The sequence below is a fragment of the Aedes albopictus genome, chromosome 2, assembly GCF_035046485.1.
Source record: "Aedes albopictus strain Foshan chromosome 2, AalbF5, whole genome shotgun sequence".
NCBI lineage: Eukaryota > Metazoa > Arthropoda > Insecta > Diptera > Culicidae > Aedes > Aedes albopictus.
The window spans coordinates 146,348,807-146,365,476 of record NC_085137.1 but is presented as its reverse complement, the minus strand read 5'-3'; the positions used below and the strand labels follow the sequence as shown (position 1 = coordinate 146,365,476).

General features: G+C 41.8%; 1 protein-coding gene across 1 annotated transcript; it reads left to right on the top strand.

Annotated features, from left to right (window-relative positions):
* Positions 1-15,604: 15,604 nt before the first annotated feature.
* On the top strand, positions 15,605-16,516 carry LOC109429450 (protein G12). Its single transcript, XM_019705402.3, has 3 exons — positions 15,605-16,101; positions 16,168-16,343; positions 16,406-16,516. Exons 1-3 carry the CDS (start codon positions 15,768-15,770, stop codon positions 16,514-16,516), a joined length of 621 nt encoding a protein of 206 aa, XP_019560947.2. The 5' UTR covers positions 15,605-15,767.
* The last annotated feature ends 154 nt before the right edge of the window (positions 16,517-16,670 follow it).

Below are 16,670 nucleotides of genomic sequence, written 5' to 3'. Positions count from 1 at the left end.
TAACGAAACGGTGCTAAAAATAGATTTTTGTTTTGGTTTTTCGTGTTGCATGTATCGAGCATGTGCAAATGCAAATGTACAGCACATCCCAAGTAACAATTTTGATTTTATCGAAGTTTTTTAGCGATTCAAAAACCCTAACCATAAAACCATTGATGCCGACTTACTCTCGAGCTCCTTTATGCCTCCAAAAGTCCACGATCTGACTAGTTGGCCCAGCCTTATTATGATCTACAGGACTTCGTATGCAAAGCTCAAATAAAGATAAATCAATCAAATCAAATCGTATGCAAAGCGACTTAGGATTTCGGGTTGTATCATAGTTTTATCAGCCTTCTAAATAAAACCATATTCTGACTTGTCAAATATTTGTTTTGATTATTTTTCACTACCAATGTTCGATCGTCAGAACAAATTATGCTTGGTTGTTTATCCAGCCATGAATTGGAAAGATGCCGATCTGGAATTGAGATTTGGTTTCCTATTTAATATGTGTTAGGAGACATGCCACGGGAAATTTGTGGTGAATGTGACTGTGATAATGACAAAAAATAAGTGAGCCACACAAACTGTGGATTAATAGGAAGTTAAGGACAAACGTCTTGAAATCCCGGTTCAACAGTGCATCAAAACTTCAGACGCACAAATCTCAAGAAGTAAGCTTCAAACAACAATGTATTTTATTATTCTGTTCTTGCTCACTTGTAATAAGCTTAAAATAAGAAGCTCAGGTGCGTTGGTTTTGGTTACGAAGAGATTTGTGCCCTCAAAATCGTGAGTAGGTGCCAAAGTCGGCCATTGTGGCGGCCATATTGGGATTCTTACAAGTCTGTCCTTAAATGCATTTAATATACTCGGTGGAATTGGGCGTGGTGGAATTAGGTTTTTCCAACATAGCGAAGTTTCAAAACATTATGTAATTTTTCTGAAAATAATATGACGGAAACGTGTTGAATGTTAAGTTTGATCTTATGCGCTGTACGTAAAATCATAGAATTGAGTAATGATTTTTCTGATTTACATAAATTATCCCGGCTAGGTGACATATTTTTCTGATAAAACTCTGTGTTCCTGATGATTTCTCCAATAGGGCTAACCCTCCTAAGGTGGTCATAACTTAGTTTATGATAGAACTAACGGTCTTATCACAGCATTTCTTGGCCTATGATACGGCCACGAAATCTTTTGTTGGTTCTAAGCGTTGCCTCACAGTTTTGTTTATTTGTTTAGAAAAAGAAATCTCTCCGACAACAACCGCAAATATGCAAGTTTGATTGAAATGGCATATTATTAGTGATAAAACCAATTCATGACCACTTGCAAGTCTTTAAATGGCGATGTTTATAGCAGAAGTTATATGATAGTTTTATTGAATGCTAAAGGTGCAAAGTAAAAAACTACCACTACCAAAATCTTCAAGGCATGCTGATTGTTACTTGGGATGCATTTATGTTACTTTAGCAATGGCTGTCAGTGTGCTGCAATATGTGGCACTAATTTGATTTTAGTGGGGCCCTTTTTGGCTTTAATATTGCTTCAATGAGGAGTTTAAAGTAATGCAACATTATATTCACAATTTTAATTATCAATATGATGATGATGATTGTGTACCCACCATCAGCGCAAGGATTACCTATGGCTACAGAGTCATACCGGAAGGGAATGATCTACCTGATGGTTTATTGTAGCAGGATAAGCTAAATTTACTGGAGACCTTTGGAAGACAACACGATGGTTGTTATCTCGTGACAAAGTCTGGCCACCCCACGAACATTTGTCCAGAAACCAGTTCACTTAGCTTCCTTAGGCTACCCCTCCCAATAGCACAAATATCATTTAATTTAAATATATTTAATTATATAGTTGACCAATTACCTGATTTTACCTGAAACAATAAATATTATTTTTATGATACATGGAATTTTAATTGACCTACATTACAATTACAACTTTATTTACCTGAACAGCGCTGAAACAATCAGGTTGAAGTTGAAATCAAGCAAATAACACTGAAACAAATGGTATATTAGTAGTGAAAAACAAAACAAAATACAAATATAAAACAAAACACAGAAAGGTAAACCAAATTTTGATCTTATAATTCTCCTGCATTTAAGTTAACTAAGCTGGAGAATTACGAAATCAAAATTGATTATGGTAGATCTTACGACATAACGCACCATTATAAGGTGATCTACCCACGTTACGGGTAATTTTAATTATCAATATATGGCAAAATTGATGCGCGTATATACGGTTTCGTGGTTACTTGGGTTGTATCGATTGCAGATATCATATTTTATTCACAAATATCAAGGGGATGATGATATTCTTTTTTGACAGGAATCTACAAAGATGATTAGCATGACATAATTATAAGCATTAGCGGAGCCAGCATTTTCCTTTTTCTTACTCACTCTCCTAACGCTTAGTTTCTTGTTGCCAAGTAGAGCGCTCAAGTAAAATTCCACCTTTTTCCGCAAGTAATTTTGACAACTGATCCAGTATGGGGAGAAACGTTACTTTTCCTTACGGAATAATAGCGCGGACTATTTTTCCGCAAGGAAAAGTGACAGCTCCATTTGATTCGCACGGGAGGTGTTACTGTTGGGATAGGCAATATCCGAACCCTGTCTGTTCGACCTAAGCGGCCGAACCCACCAAGCGATGAGCTGTCAACCCAAAACACGAGCGCAGCGGTGTGCGCGCCTTTTTAGTCAAACTTGATCAGTTGTGTTTCTAACGTAATCAATGTAACATTATCGAAATAAACAAAGTTACCTTTTTCTGTAATTTCGCGTGTTCCGCGTTTTATTTCCGGTATCACTGCCAACCTGAATCCCATTAGGTTATGGGCACAGTGATCGCGAGTGCCGGAAAAGTGTAAAAAGTGAGCTGAAGTCGCAAAAATGGAACGGGAAGCAGAAGTCGCTCGAGTACCACAGTTCGACGGATCAAACTATCCGCAATGGAAGTTCCGGATGTTGGTGCTTCTGCAGGAGTATGAGCTGCAGGAGTGCATCGCGTTGGAGCAGGCGGAAGTGGAGGAATTGAACGTGAAAGAAGAGGACTCTGCGGCCGTCCGGGAGGCGAAGACCAAAGCAGCCGAAAAGCGGGCGAAACAGGATCGTCGCTGCAAGTCGCTGCTGATTTCGCGGATCAACGACAACATGCTCGAGTATATCCAGGATAAGGAATCACCTAAAGCTATCTGGCAGGCGCTGGAAAGGGTTTTCCAGCGAAAGAGCATTGCAAGCCGACTCCACTTGCAAAAGAAGCTGCTGACACTTCGACACGGCGGTGGTTGTTTACAAGACCACTTTCTCACGTTCGAGCGGATTGTCCGGGAGTACAAGTCGACCGGAGCGAAATTGGAAGACATCGATGTTGTCTGCTATTTGCTTTTGACGCTCGGTCCGGAATTTGCGACCGTTGTTACTGCCCTGGAGACGATGCCGGAGGACAAGCTGTCGTTGGATTTCGTCAAGTGCAGATTGCTTGATGAGGAAATCAAGCGCAGTGGTGAAAGTGGAAGATCGCGTGAACCGGGTGAAGCCGCCGCATTCAGTGGCGCTGGTACGAAGCAGCAAAAGAAGAAGAAAACGAGTGTTAAGTGGAAGTGTTTCGGTTGCAATCGCGAAGGGCACAAAATTGCCGATTGCCCGGAGAAAAACTACAGTGCGAAGAAGAACGAACCGAAGAAAACAAGTGCGCATTTGGGGAAAAGCGAAAAGAGTGTTTGTTTCCTCGGCAGTGAGAATGGAAGACTACCCAGAACGAGCTGGATAATCGACTCTGGATCGTCCGAGCACCTGACGAATGATCGGAAGCTATTTGCGAAACTAGTTCCGATGAAGGAGCCGATGCACATCTCGGTGGCAAAGGAAGGAGAGTCCATCGTCGCCCGAGAGTGCGGTGAGGTGAATGTGTTCGCCGTGGCGAGGGGTAAGTCTGTTCCAATTACACTCAAAAACGTTCTATACATCCCGGATGCGAGAGTGAACTTGTTATCCGTTCGGAAGATGGAAATGGGAGGTCTAAAAGTTGTGTTCGCGGATGGTGTCGTTAGTATCGAGCGGGATTCTGAAGTGATCGCCGTTGGCGAGCGTCGCGGTAAACTCTATGAACTAGACTTTCACCGGGAAAGGCCGACCGAATCGGTTCTCTATTCGTGCGGTTGTGTTCCAAAAGAACTTGAGCTGTGGCATCGTCGCTACGGACACTTAAGTGCGAAAAACTTGAAAGTGTTGATCGATAACGAGATGGTCGATGGGATGAGTGCTAGCTCGAAAAAGTCCGGTGGTGATTTCGTGTGTGAACCGTGTCTCGCCGGTAAACAAACGCGTAAACCGTTCGCGTGCGAGGACAGACAAACGACGCGAGTGCTGGAACTAGTCCACTCAGATGTTTGTGGCCCTGTGACGCCGGTGGGCATTGACGACGAAAGGTATTTCGTGACATTCGTTGACGACTTCAGTCGATTCACGGTCGTATTTCTGATGAACTCAAAAGAAGAAGTACTGGAAAACTTCAGAGAATACGAAGCGTTAGTAAGTGCGAAGTTCGGTAAACGTATATCTCGATTGCGCTGCGATAACGGTGGCGAATACGTCGGTCGCGAGTTTCGAAGATTCTGCAAGCAGAAGGGGATTAAGATCGAGTACACCGTTCCCTACTCTCCAGAGCAGAACGGTGTGAGCGAGCGGATGAACCGAACGCTCGTGGAAAAGGTTCGTTCCATGCTCGAAGACTGCGGTATCGGGAAGGAGTTCTGGGGTCCTGCGATCCAGACTGCAGCGTTCCTGGTGAATCGCAGTCCTGCTAGTGCGATCGGTCAACGGAAGACACCGTACGAAGTTTGGGAAGGTCGGCGACCTAATGTTCGTGGTCTGCGCGCATTCGGCGCGGCGGTTCACGTGCACATCCCCAAGGAACGTAGGAGAAAATTGGATGCGAAATCCTGGAAAGGGATTTTCGTAGGGTACGCTCCCTGCGGATACCGAGTGTGGGATCCTAAACAGAAGAAGATCGTTGTAGTGCGGGACGTTGTTTTCGTTGAGAACGATTCCAAAGCGAGTTCGGAAGAGATTCCGAATACCCAGTGCAGTTCTGCAGACTTTCGGATTCGTGTGATGCGGGAAGATTCCGAAGAAGACAGTGAAGCTGTAAGGGAGAACGTTTCCGCAGATGCTGATGACGAGGAGGACAATTCGGAAGCAGATTCGGATGAAAGCGCTGAGGAGGATAGCTACGACAGTTGTGCCGATAGGACAATTCGAGAAGAGACTGAAGAGCAAGCGGAGGCAGAGTCGCCGGCTCGCCGGTCTGGACGGGACCGGAAGCCGCCGGGATGGCATCAAGAGTACGAGATGAACTACACGGGATTTGCGTTGAACGCCTCAAGCTTCGTCGATAACTTGCCAACATCGCTGGCGGAAATGAAGAAAAGGCCGGACTGGGATAAGTGGCAAGCGGCTGTTCGCGAAGAGATGGATTCCCTAGAGCGGAACCAAACGTGGACGTTAGTCAAGCTACCAGAGGGGCGAGTGCCCATTACGTGCAAGTGGCTGTTCAAGGTGAAGCACAACGAAGGCGATGAGGAAGACCGCTACAAAGCCAGACTTGTGGCTCGCGGGTTCAGTCAGAAGGCAGGTTTCGACTACGCCGAAACCTATTCTCCCGTTGCGCGGTTGGACACCGTTCGGGTCGTGTTGGCGGTAGCGAACGAGCAGCGGATGGCAGTGCACCAAATGGACGTGAAAACTGCCTTCCTAAACGGGCATTTGGAAGAAGAGATATATATGACCCAACCGGAGGGCTTTGAGCGTGGAAAGCATCTGGTGTGCCGACTCAACAGGTCACTGTACGGCCTCAAACAGGCCTCGAGAGCCTGGAATGCAAGATTCCACAGTTTCGTCGAGAGATTGGGATTTCGTCGGAGTTCGAGCGACCCGTGCCTGTACGTGAAAGGCCGCGGGTGCAACCAAGTCATACTGGTATTGTACGTGGATGACTTGCTCGTGGTTGGACGTCAGCTGAAGGCGGTTGAGGTGGTGAAGCGATGCCTAGCAAACGAGTTCGAAATGACGGATATAGGAGAGGTTCAAGCGTTTCTCGGCATGAGGATTGACCGGGACTTAGAGAGACGGATTCTTCGGATCAGTCAGCGAGGTTTTCTGGAGAATTTGCTTCGACGTTTCAACGTGCACGAGTGCAAGGCTACCTCGACACCCATTGAGTGTCGTCTGCGACTAAAGAAAGGGGAAGAAGCTGAGCGTACTGATAAACCGTACCGAGAGCTAATCGGTTGTCTTACGTACGTGACACTGACGTCTAGACCGGACTTGTGTGCAGCGGTTAGCTACCTGAGTCAGTTCCAGAGCTGTCCCTCAGAGGTGCACTGGGTGCATGCGAAAAGAGTGCTGCGATACATTCGGGGAACGCTGGATTTGGGACTGGTGTTCTCGGCGGAGGAATCGGCACAGGTAATCGAAGCATTTGCCGATGCGGATTGGGCGAATGACCCTGTCGATAGGCGTTCGCTTACAGGATTCGTTTTTCGAGTTCATGGATCGACTGTTAGCTGGCTGACCAGGAAGCAGTCTACCATCTCGTTGTCTTCCACGGAAGCGGAGCTGGTGGCCCTGAGCACGGCTGTTTGTCACGGAATTTGGCTGGAGCGTCTACTGAAAGATTTGGATGTCGAGCCGGAGCATCCGGTCGTGTACCACGAAGACAATCAATCTACGATTAAGGTGGTCGAAGAAGAACGGGATACCGGTCGCTTGAAGCATGTCGACGTTAGGCATCGGTTCGTCCGTGAAGAGATTCAGCGGGGGAATATAGCGGTTCAGTACATCCGTACCGGCGAGCAGGTAGCGGATATTATGACAAAAGGATTGCCAGTAAGTGCGTTCCAGAAGCATCGAGCCACCCTGGGGTTGGCACGTTCCGGACATTGAGCGGGGGTGTTGGGATAGGCAATATCCGAACCCTGTCTGTTCGACCTAAGCGGCCGAACCCACCAAGCGATGAGCTGTCAACCCAAAACACGAGCGCAGCGGTGTGCGCGCCTTTTTAGTCAAACTTGATCAGTTGTGTTTCTAACGTAATCAATGTAACATTATCGAAATAAACAAAGTTACCTTTTTCTGTAATTTCGCGTGTTCCGCGTTTTATTTCCGGTATCACTGCCAACCTGAATCCCATTAGTTACGACTGTTACACTTTTTCCCTTACTTGCCATCTGCGAACAGCTCAAGTAATTTTGAAGCGGAATCATTACTTGATCATTACTTGTCCTATCTTTTTGCACAGTACGTACCAGGTGGAAACTAGCCATAAACATACACAGGAAAGAGAAAGATAGAGGGGGAGGCAGCTTGCCTCCTCTTTCATCTCGCTCTTTCTCGTGTATGTTTAGGAGAGTTAGTAAGAAAAAGGCTGGCTCCGCCAATGATTTTAAGTCAAAATTTGTTGTTTTTTTACACTTTGGGTAACATGGGATTTTCATTTCTCCCAAGTTTCTTAATGATTTCAAAGTGTTAATTAATAAGAAGAAATGAAACTAGGATTATACGCAACTAAATCTATATAAATAAAAATGGAATGGTGTTTGTATGTCACGAATAGGCTCGGAAACGGGTCAACAGATCGACATGATTCTTTCACTGTTGCATTCCGCCATAGGACTGGGGCAGGACTATGCTAAAAATCGACCGGTGCAAACGAGAAAGTTTGAAATTCCATTTTGCGGGCCATTTTTCTGTAGAGCTACATATAAAAAAAACACAGTAGGCAGGCAGAACGACGTTTGCCGGGACAGCTAGTATGTAATAGTTTTCGTAGACAAATAGCAGCCTTTGCTAGTTTATACATTGCATTTATTCAGTTTTTGTAGTGTCGAATTATTGAATTATCGTATATCACCTTTTAATGCACCCTAATGTAAAGAAAAATTTAATGCATCATTACATTGATAATGCCAATCTAAAGGATTATTGCATGACAAGTGTGGAATTACTGCATTCCGCATTGCAAAGGTTGATATTCAGTCTAATTCGTACAATGATATAATGCTTGAGGTTATTTGGGTAACTAGCGTAGAACTTTTCTAAGGCCTCTAAAACATTTTCAAGTTTGCGTCATATTATCTGTGGGGTGGGGAAAGGGTTTAGAGCACGTTAGGTATAGCTTTTCTGTGCCCAAGCATCCACACAAGCTTAAGGAAGCACTTTTAGAAAATTTACAGAAATTCAAGATCCTCTAAAAAATCCTGGAATTAATAAGTTTGTGATTTATTGGCTGTACAGTGGTCAGTATTCATCCTACTTTTGTGATACCGGCCTTCAGTTCTACCATTGTACTTCCGCAATGCAGCGGCAAGTAATCTACGAAGTATATTGAGATTTGAAAAAAATCTTAGAGCATCCTTAATTCGAAGCACATAACGTTTTTTAAAGTATTATGCTAAATTAATGTTTATGTTTGCCAAACCATTTTTGCTGAATGTATCCAACTTTGTATAATAAAAACAAGATTACGGTGAATCTGAATTAAGTTTTCAAGCTTTTACAGCTGATTTATTTCGATTTTTTTATAATAAAATAAGATTCAGATTAATATCGTCCGCAAAGCCGAGGAGTATGTGTGACCGTGTGATGATAGTACCATTCCTCTGCACACCTGACCTACTACTAATCGTTTCTTCGAGTGCAATGTTGAACGGTAAAATTGAAAGAGCATCACCATGCTTCAATCCATCCAAGGTCACAAACAAGGTGGGCACTTCGTCTGCGATCAAAATACATACTCGAATTTGATCCATGCAGCGTTGCGCGGTCATAGAACACTAATCTGCGAAGCGGAATTTGTTTTAGTTGAGACGTTACGCCAAGAAGAAATGGATTTTCAATTTGGGTATACATTATTATTCTCTTGACAAAACCCAAACTTATAATTTATTGCATGTGTTTCGTGTTCAGCCTTTTGTGCATTTAGCCTTGTGTAGTTCAGCCTTATGGCTAGTTTCCACCTCGTACGTACTGTGCAAAAAGATAGGACAAGTAATGGTCAAGTAATGATTCCGCTTCAAAATTACTTGTGCAGTCCGCAGATGGCAAGTAAGGAAAAAAGTGTAACACTCGTAACGCCTCCCGTGCGAAGCAAATGGAGCTGTCACTTTTCTTTGCGGAAAAATAGTCCGCGCTATTATTCCGTAAGGAAAAGTGACGTTTCTCCCCATACTGGATCAGTTGTCAAAATTACTTGCGGAAAAAGATGGAATTTTACTTGAGCGCTCTACTTGGCAACAAGAAACTAAGCTTTATGGTATCATCCCAGACAAGTGGCAAACTTCTGTATACACTGAACGAAAACTCCTGCCATGAATTGAATGATTTTTGCCTCATCCGCCATACTGTCATAGATGGAAATGCTTTCAGATGTTTTTGTGATGATAATCAGTCACAACAAACCCCAAGCAACAAATCATTCATTATCTGTGTCAATTTTAATATTATAACAGGATGATTTATATTCGATAACACGCAGTAAAATCATTCTGCACTGAAATCATTCAAAATTCAGATTCTGCAGATTTGAACCGTACCGAATGAAGAATCATTCTTTATACGGCGGGGGATTTCGTTCAGTGTAGACGAGTGCACCGACTGAACTGAATTCATCGCGGTCCGAGAATTTTGACACTACAGCGGGGTCGTTCCCAATCAGAATTGTTCAATTCTGATTGGAAATCATCCACTTCTGATTGGAAGCGATCCCGCTCTAGTGTCAAAATTCTCGGACCGCGATGAATTCAGTTCATTGGTGCATTCGTCTATTAGTGTTTGTCATAAGAGAAGGTGATGTTTTGGTATCTGCAAGTCATCAGTACATCAACACACACTATCGTATGAAGATTTAACTTTCATCCGTAGAATGCACTGCGGTGCACTATGGGGCTCCATACAATCAGAGGGATGGCCAATAGTTATTTATGCAATTCAGTATCATAATTTCTATTTTATATAACTCATTTTGGTATCATAATGGTAATTTTTTTCGAACTGGTCCATTATGCAACTGAAATGAGTTGCATATTGAAAAATAGTTGCATAATGTTCATAATGCAACTCTCATTTGGGTTGCATTATGAATATTATGCAACTCAAATGAGTTGTATAATGAAAAAATCATTGCATAAAATTTTGTATGGAACTCGTTGCAAAACTCAATTTTTTCAGCACTCTTCGTATTTATCCAACTCGGCAAGCCTCGTTGAATAAATGTACGGCTCGTGCTGAAAAAATCAACTTTTTGCAACTCGTTACGTAAATAACTATTATGCAACAAGTTGCAAAATGATGATTTTTTCAGCACGAGTCATACGTTTATCCAACGAGGCTTGCCGAGTTGGATAAACGTATGACTCGTGCTGAAAAAATCGAGTTTTGCAACGAGTTACATACAACATTTTTTGCAATTATGAAAAATCCTATTGTGTTGGATCATTTCTAGCTGCTCAACCATGTTTCAAGGGATACCACGTGAGAGCATCCATGCCGAACTGATGCTCGTTTTTTTCAATCAGGTAGGCTGTGCCACAGTTAGCTGGCATAAATTTTCGGACAGCCATTGGTAAGCGTTGTCACAAACCTTCGTGCAATAGTTTGAATTTCCTGGGAGTCCGTAAACGAGACCAGCTTCTTCTGGAGCTTTATGGACGTAGTAGTTGCCGAAGAATCCGTCCCCAGTGTAACGCTCCCTTAAAAATCCAGAACTTTCTACGGAGACTTGAAAGTGTGTGCTAATAAAAGTGCCGAAAAGTGGTACTTTTCAGCACTCTTAAGAGTGCCGAAAAGTAGTTCTTTTCGGCACACTTATTTTAGTATCGAAAAATAGGCTATTTCAGTATCTTCCTCGCGTGTGAAAAGTGAACTATTTTGCAACGTAATTGCAAAATAGTAGTTTACGCAGCAAGGTGCAGAATGAGGATTTTTACAGCACGAGTCGTACATTTATCCAACGAGGCTTGCCGAGTTGGATAATTACGACGAGTGCTGGAAAAATGGAGTTCTGCACCGAGTTGCGTACAACGTTTTTTTTGCAATTTCACAAATTACCCTTGAGGATAGTTTTGAACAAAACTTTTTCATCAAACTACACACACGTATGTTCATAGCCATGTTTAAGAAAATCTGATCGTAACAGGTTATATTGTGCAGTTGTCACAATTTTTCAAAACTGCGTCCAGAAAGCTTCAAGAAGTTGACTAAAACTGAAAACAGTGCTGTAATGGTTCATTACGCAACGCAAATCAGTGCTGTAATGAACCATTACAGCACTGTTAATTTGGTGTGGGAAAGTAGGCCTTTTCCTGTCAGATTTGCGTGAGGTAAAACAGCCTATTATGATGAGGAATTGCCAAATAGTAGTTTACGCAACAAGGTGCAGATTGACGATTTTTACAGCACGAGTCGTACATTTATCCAACGAGGCTTGCCGAGTTGGATAATTACGACGAGTGCTGTAAAAATCGAGTTCTGCACCGAGTTGCGTAAAACGTTTTTTGCAAGTTTATAGATTACCGCTTGAACAAAATTTTTCGTCAAACTGCATACTGATGCTCATAGCCATGTTTAAGAAAATCTGATCATAGCAGGTTATACTGTGCAGTTGTCACAATTTTTCAAAACTGCATCCAGAAAGTATCAAGAAATTTATCAAAACTGAAAACAGTGCTGTAATAGTTCATTACGCAATGCAAATCAGTGCTGTAATGAACCATTACAGCACTGTTAATTTGGTGTGGGAAAGTAGGCCTTTTCCTGTCAGATTTGCGTGAGGTAAAATGGCCTATTACGATGAGAAGTTGCAAAAAAATATTTTCGCGTCAATTTTATAATGTCTTGTTCCTATTCGTAGGGTTTTTGTCTTAAATATTTAAATTTTTCATCATGTTATACTTCTTAGGTCTCCAAACTTCTTGGGATTTTGTCCTACTATATCCATAAAAGTTGTTTCGATATACACGTACAGTGATTGTGATCTATTGATGTTAACAAATGTGTTAATGTGCATATGTTTTGAACAACAACAGCTTTACTATGTTGACTTCCACGAATGTTCTAGGTCATCCCAAAACTCCAAATGTAGGTCAGGACCTACAAGCGAAACTAGTATTCTGCGAATGATTATTCTCCACAGACCTATGGCCTTTCTAACAAGTAAATCAAGTATTGTACTGAGATGTGTAGATGGTACAGATCTTCCAAGATCTCCAGGAAATATAAGCCTTTGTATCAACAAGCATAACCAGTGCTTGTGCAGGTCTGTGAAAGTTTGTAAATGGTCCGCGAAGGAATATAGAGGTCCGCAATCATTGTAGATCTGATCTTTGAAGTTGAGACCTTTTATTTTGGTTGTGACGGGCATGGTGTTCTCTCATTTTTTTTTATTCTTCAACTACTCAACCTAATTTACAGCTCTTTTGTCCACTAGGGCACTGCGTGAGCGATTCCAATTGGCGGCTGCACTTATACTTTGTACAGCGCCTACATGTATTCTATTCTAATTCTACTATATCGAACTGGTTGCCGTTGCGCTACTGTCACTTTTCTACCCTGTCCATGGGTAGAATGATGAGCACGAGGATGTTGATGTGTGGCTCTTGTTCCTTCTCCAGTTCGATTGGGGGTCCATTATGAGTTGCCGTTATCCGATATCCAAGTTTCCGGGTCCGTTAGAGCATATGCTCAGAAGAGGGTCAGCTGTCAGCTGCTCTCGGTAGGAAGAGCAACTTACGAAAAATTGCAAGTGCCGAGGCTGGGATGGAACCCATGACGACCATCCACTTATGAAGTGAACGTGTAGCCACTACGCTAGGGGCCTCGGCTCGCTCTCATTAATTGAGGGGTTTTAGAAATTTAAATAAACAATTCTTTAACACGGCAGTTTCAACATCACGAAATTACAATGACATTGCACACTTTTAGGCGTTTACCTGTGTATAAGGATTTCTGTTGCAATTCACAAAATAGATTCCAATTCGTAAAAATACGCTTCGCTAAGAGATCTAAGAACAGATTTAGATTCTATTATGATCAATCTGCAGAGAAAAGTGGCCATGTCGACCAAAAACATACTCAGAGGTATTTAATGGCCAATAGATTTCCAACTATGCTTTTTCATTTCGTTCTCTTTTAGTCCTATGAAAAGAGTTTCAGCAACCCTGCCATAGTTTTCCACTTCCAGGGTGTATTCTGAAAGTTTTAGATTACGGCTCATAGTTTCCATTGATATCCTGCTCATTGACGAAGCTATCCCCACTAACCAACTGAAGTGGTCGCCCGTTGTCATTGATTGCACTTTTATGTGCGATCATATAACGATGATGGCGATACACCCAAACCATACCATCCTGCCTTCCGCATTCGTTCCGTGTCATTTGCAGTTGTGCGGCACCGACCATCGACCAAGCGGTCGCTCGCTTTTCTGGAGCCGCTACTGAATGGAGCAGCACATGTGTGTTGTAAGAAGGGCCTATCTACGTCTTCCCAATGTAGGGTATTGTTGTTGCTCTTCAAACTTCCCTTCAAACTATGGGATAATGGTCTCCGCTTGTGGTATTGCACTCGAGTGGAAAGCTCGATTTTTTCCGCTTCCCGGATCTAGTTTCGATGGGCGATGGGTGGGTGAAGTGTTTCGGAATTTCCTTTGCACGGCGCTTGGAGATTCCGGCTTATCCATCCCTAACGATATTGCTTATATATGGTTGCGTATGTTTTTTTTTTCGGCCGACATCGCTTGTTAGTTTTTCTTGTTCTTTTTCATCGGGATGGACAATTTCGTGGGAGGTGGAAAAACTTTACTTCTTGGTCCGAGCTGGCTGGCAGCAGATATTTGAAGGAGGAAAAACTTTGACTGTCATTAGATTAAACGACAGTTTTTTCCACTGCATGCGAATGGGTGATGTAGTAAAGTGGCGTGAGACACATGTGGCTACTTTGCCATTTATTTTCAATTGATAGCTTCTCCATTTGATATGGAGAATTGGATCGAAAAATAGCTATCATATATGGCGAAAACACACATTAGTTATTTAGTTATTTATGGATAAATACGAAGAGTGCTGAAAAAATTGAATTTTGCAACGAGTTCCATACAAAATTTTATGTAATGATTTTTTCATAATGCAACTCATTTGAGTTGTATAATGTTCATAATGCAACTTATTTTTTATTATGCAACTCGAGTTGCATAATGAACCAGTTCGGAAAAATTGGCCATTATGATACTAAAATGAGTTAGATAAAATAGAAATTATGATACTGAATTGCATAAAGTTATTCTTGTAGATTTTAAGAACTTCATTATAGGACAGTTTGGACGACCTTGAATATTCCAAAAGTTTATAATAATATCTAGTAGACTTCAAATTGGTCCAGTAACTGTGGTTAATTATGCAACATTACTCAGTATAATAAAGATGGTTTCCGTTACGAGTGTAGACTCGAAGTTCTGAACTCCAAGATAGTTTGGCTGACCTGGAATATCTCAATTGTGTTGATAAAAGACATTATAGATTTCAATAACTTCACAGATTCCAGCAGATTAAGCAATGCTATTACTTATGGTGAAAACACATAAATTTATTCTTGTAGATATGAAGGACTTAACTTTTGAATAGTTTGGAACACCTAGAACATCTCAGAATACAAAACACCTTTTCATATTCTCGACGGAGGTTAAATTAATGCATATGAACGTAACCCATACCCAAATTCAGCTTTTAGAACAACTGGTATGTCAATTATTAAGTTTTTCCAAACTTCATGGTGTTCAGGATATTCTAGGTTGTCAATAAAGTCTCAAATATAAATATTGCCATTTTTCCTTAAAAGAGGATTCAATTTGCAACAACTTTGCCCAAGACAGTGTTCTGTTTTACTAAATGTGTGAATTTATACAACCGTTTCTATTTTGGGGTTAAAAATCACCCCTCCGGCTCCAAAGGGTTAATCTATATTCATTTCATACTTCTTCAGATAGTCAAAATGTCAAATATCGTTCTGGTAAGCCTACGTTCGTATATCACGCTCTGTTGTATTGCAACCAAGAAGTCAGATAATAATTCTATCACGTGCAACTATTGCGTTGATCATCATTCAACAGTTGCTGTAACAGACTAATCCTCTTTTCAACTCTTCCATTCAAGCTTTGGACACGCTGTAATGATGGGATGAGTAAACGTAACTTGAAAAATGCCCGGTATTAGTATTCCCATTGTAGTACATGCTTCTCCTTAGTTTAGTAGAACCGCATGTACTTACTGGCTTCCTCATTTGTAAATTGCGTATAGCATATTTAGTATAACCATGCGTTGAGTATGCATTCCTTCCAACTTTTCAAGTTCTTGAAATAGATTACCACAAGACAGTTACAGTTTTGAAACAAACTATTCGTCAGAACTTCAGAATTCATAAGTGAATGACCCACAAACTATTTGGATATGTCATTGTTGTCAATAAAGTGACATGCTACACATGGCAAATACTACACGCTACATGTGTATATTTTGACTGCACTGTGCACCGGTTAAACCATAATCTCAGCACATTTCCTACGTCTTGCTGTGGCATTCCGCAAGTCACGTTCTTCAGCAGACAACGGTACACATTTTGTTATGGTTTTACTACTCTACGTACTGCTATCATTTACTATCCGCAACAGATGCAGTTTCACTCAGTCTACAACAGCGTTCCACCATGAAGAGATTGTTTTTGCTACTCTCGCTTCTAGGCGTACATTTGGAGTTCTCTTTCGGCGACGAACCCATCCGAAGTGAACTTATCCAATTGCATCAGAGCATACCGCTGGACCGATTGCGGATATTGCTTGCGGAGTACATCGTTCAAGATGCACAATTCCGGCGGTCTCTCCAGTACATGCGAAGTCCGGAGTTTGGCGAAGTGTGGAACAGATTTGTGAACAACGAAAAAGTGCGAGTATGGTTGCAGTACATTGACGATGCGGGGCTGCCGGTAAACAAAGTGTTGGCAATGTTCACGGACTTCACCGGAACAGCAAGAGTTAAACGATGTGAGTTGGGTTGAGATGTTCTAGCGAACGTCACATCTAATACCTACGTTCTGCTTTCAATTACAGTCATTCAGAAGCGGAAAGGAGGTTTAAGTGCTTTCGTTGATGATGCATTGAAAATCGTGTCTTCGAGTGAAATGGTGGAGTTTCACGAGATGCAAAAAAGCTCAAATCCCCAGTACAAAGAGACGATAGATAAGTTGACGGCGCCTGAGTTCGGGCAAATGATGAAAGATATTCTTGTAAGTAGATGCTTAATTGCTATGTGAAGTTTAAGCATTCTTTTTCTAAAATTTCTTAACAGGAGGATCCCGAGGTGATAGAAATACAAGAGCAGGTGAGAAAGCATGGAATCGATATTGCGAAGCTAGTTGATCTAATCAAGTCATTTTTCGGATGGAATCAAATATTATGAGTGAAATATACAAAGTTCTAGTTGAACAATTTATTTTTTTTTTTACTTTTTTTTAAGTTATAAAACTGAATCGTCAGTTTATGCCAGGCCTGCGCTTGTTAAAATCGGTACTGAATCCTGCATTGTGAACAACAGTCCTAGTGTAGTGCATATT

Bases quoted from the DNA above. Each gene is read 5' to 3' on its own strand.
- LOC109429450 (XM_019705402.3), top strand. From the start codon at position 15,768: ATGAAGAGATTGTTTTTGCTACTCTCGCTTCTAGGCGTACATTTGGAG. The intron at 16,102-16,167 runs GTGAGTTGGGTT...TTTCAATTACAG, and splicing joins AACAGCAAGAGTTAAACGAT to TCATTCAGAAGCGGAAAGGA. The intron at 16,344-16,405 runs GTAAGTAGATGC...ATTTCTTAACAG, and splicing joins AAATGATGAAAGATATTCTT to GAGGATCCCGAGGTGATAGA.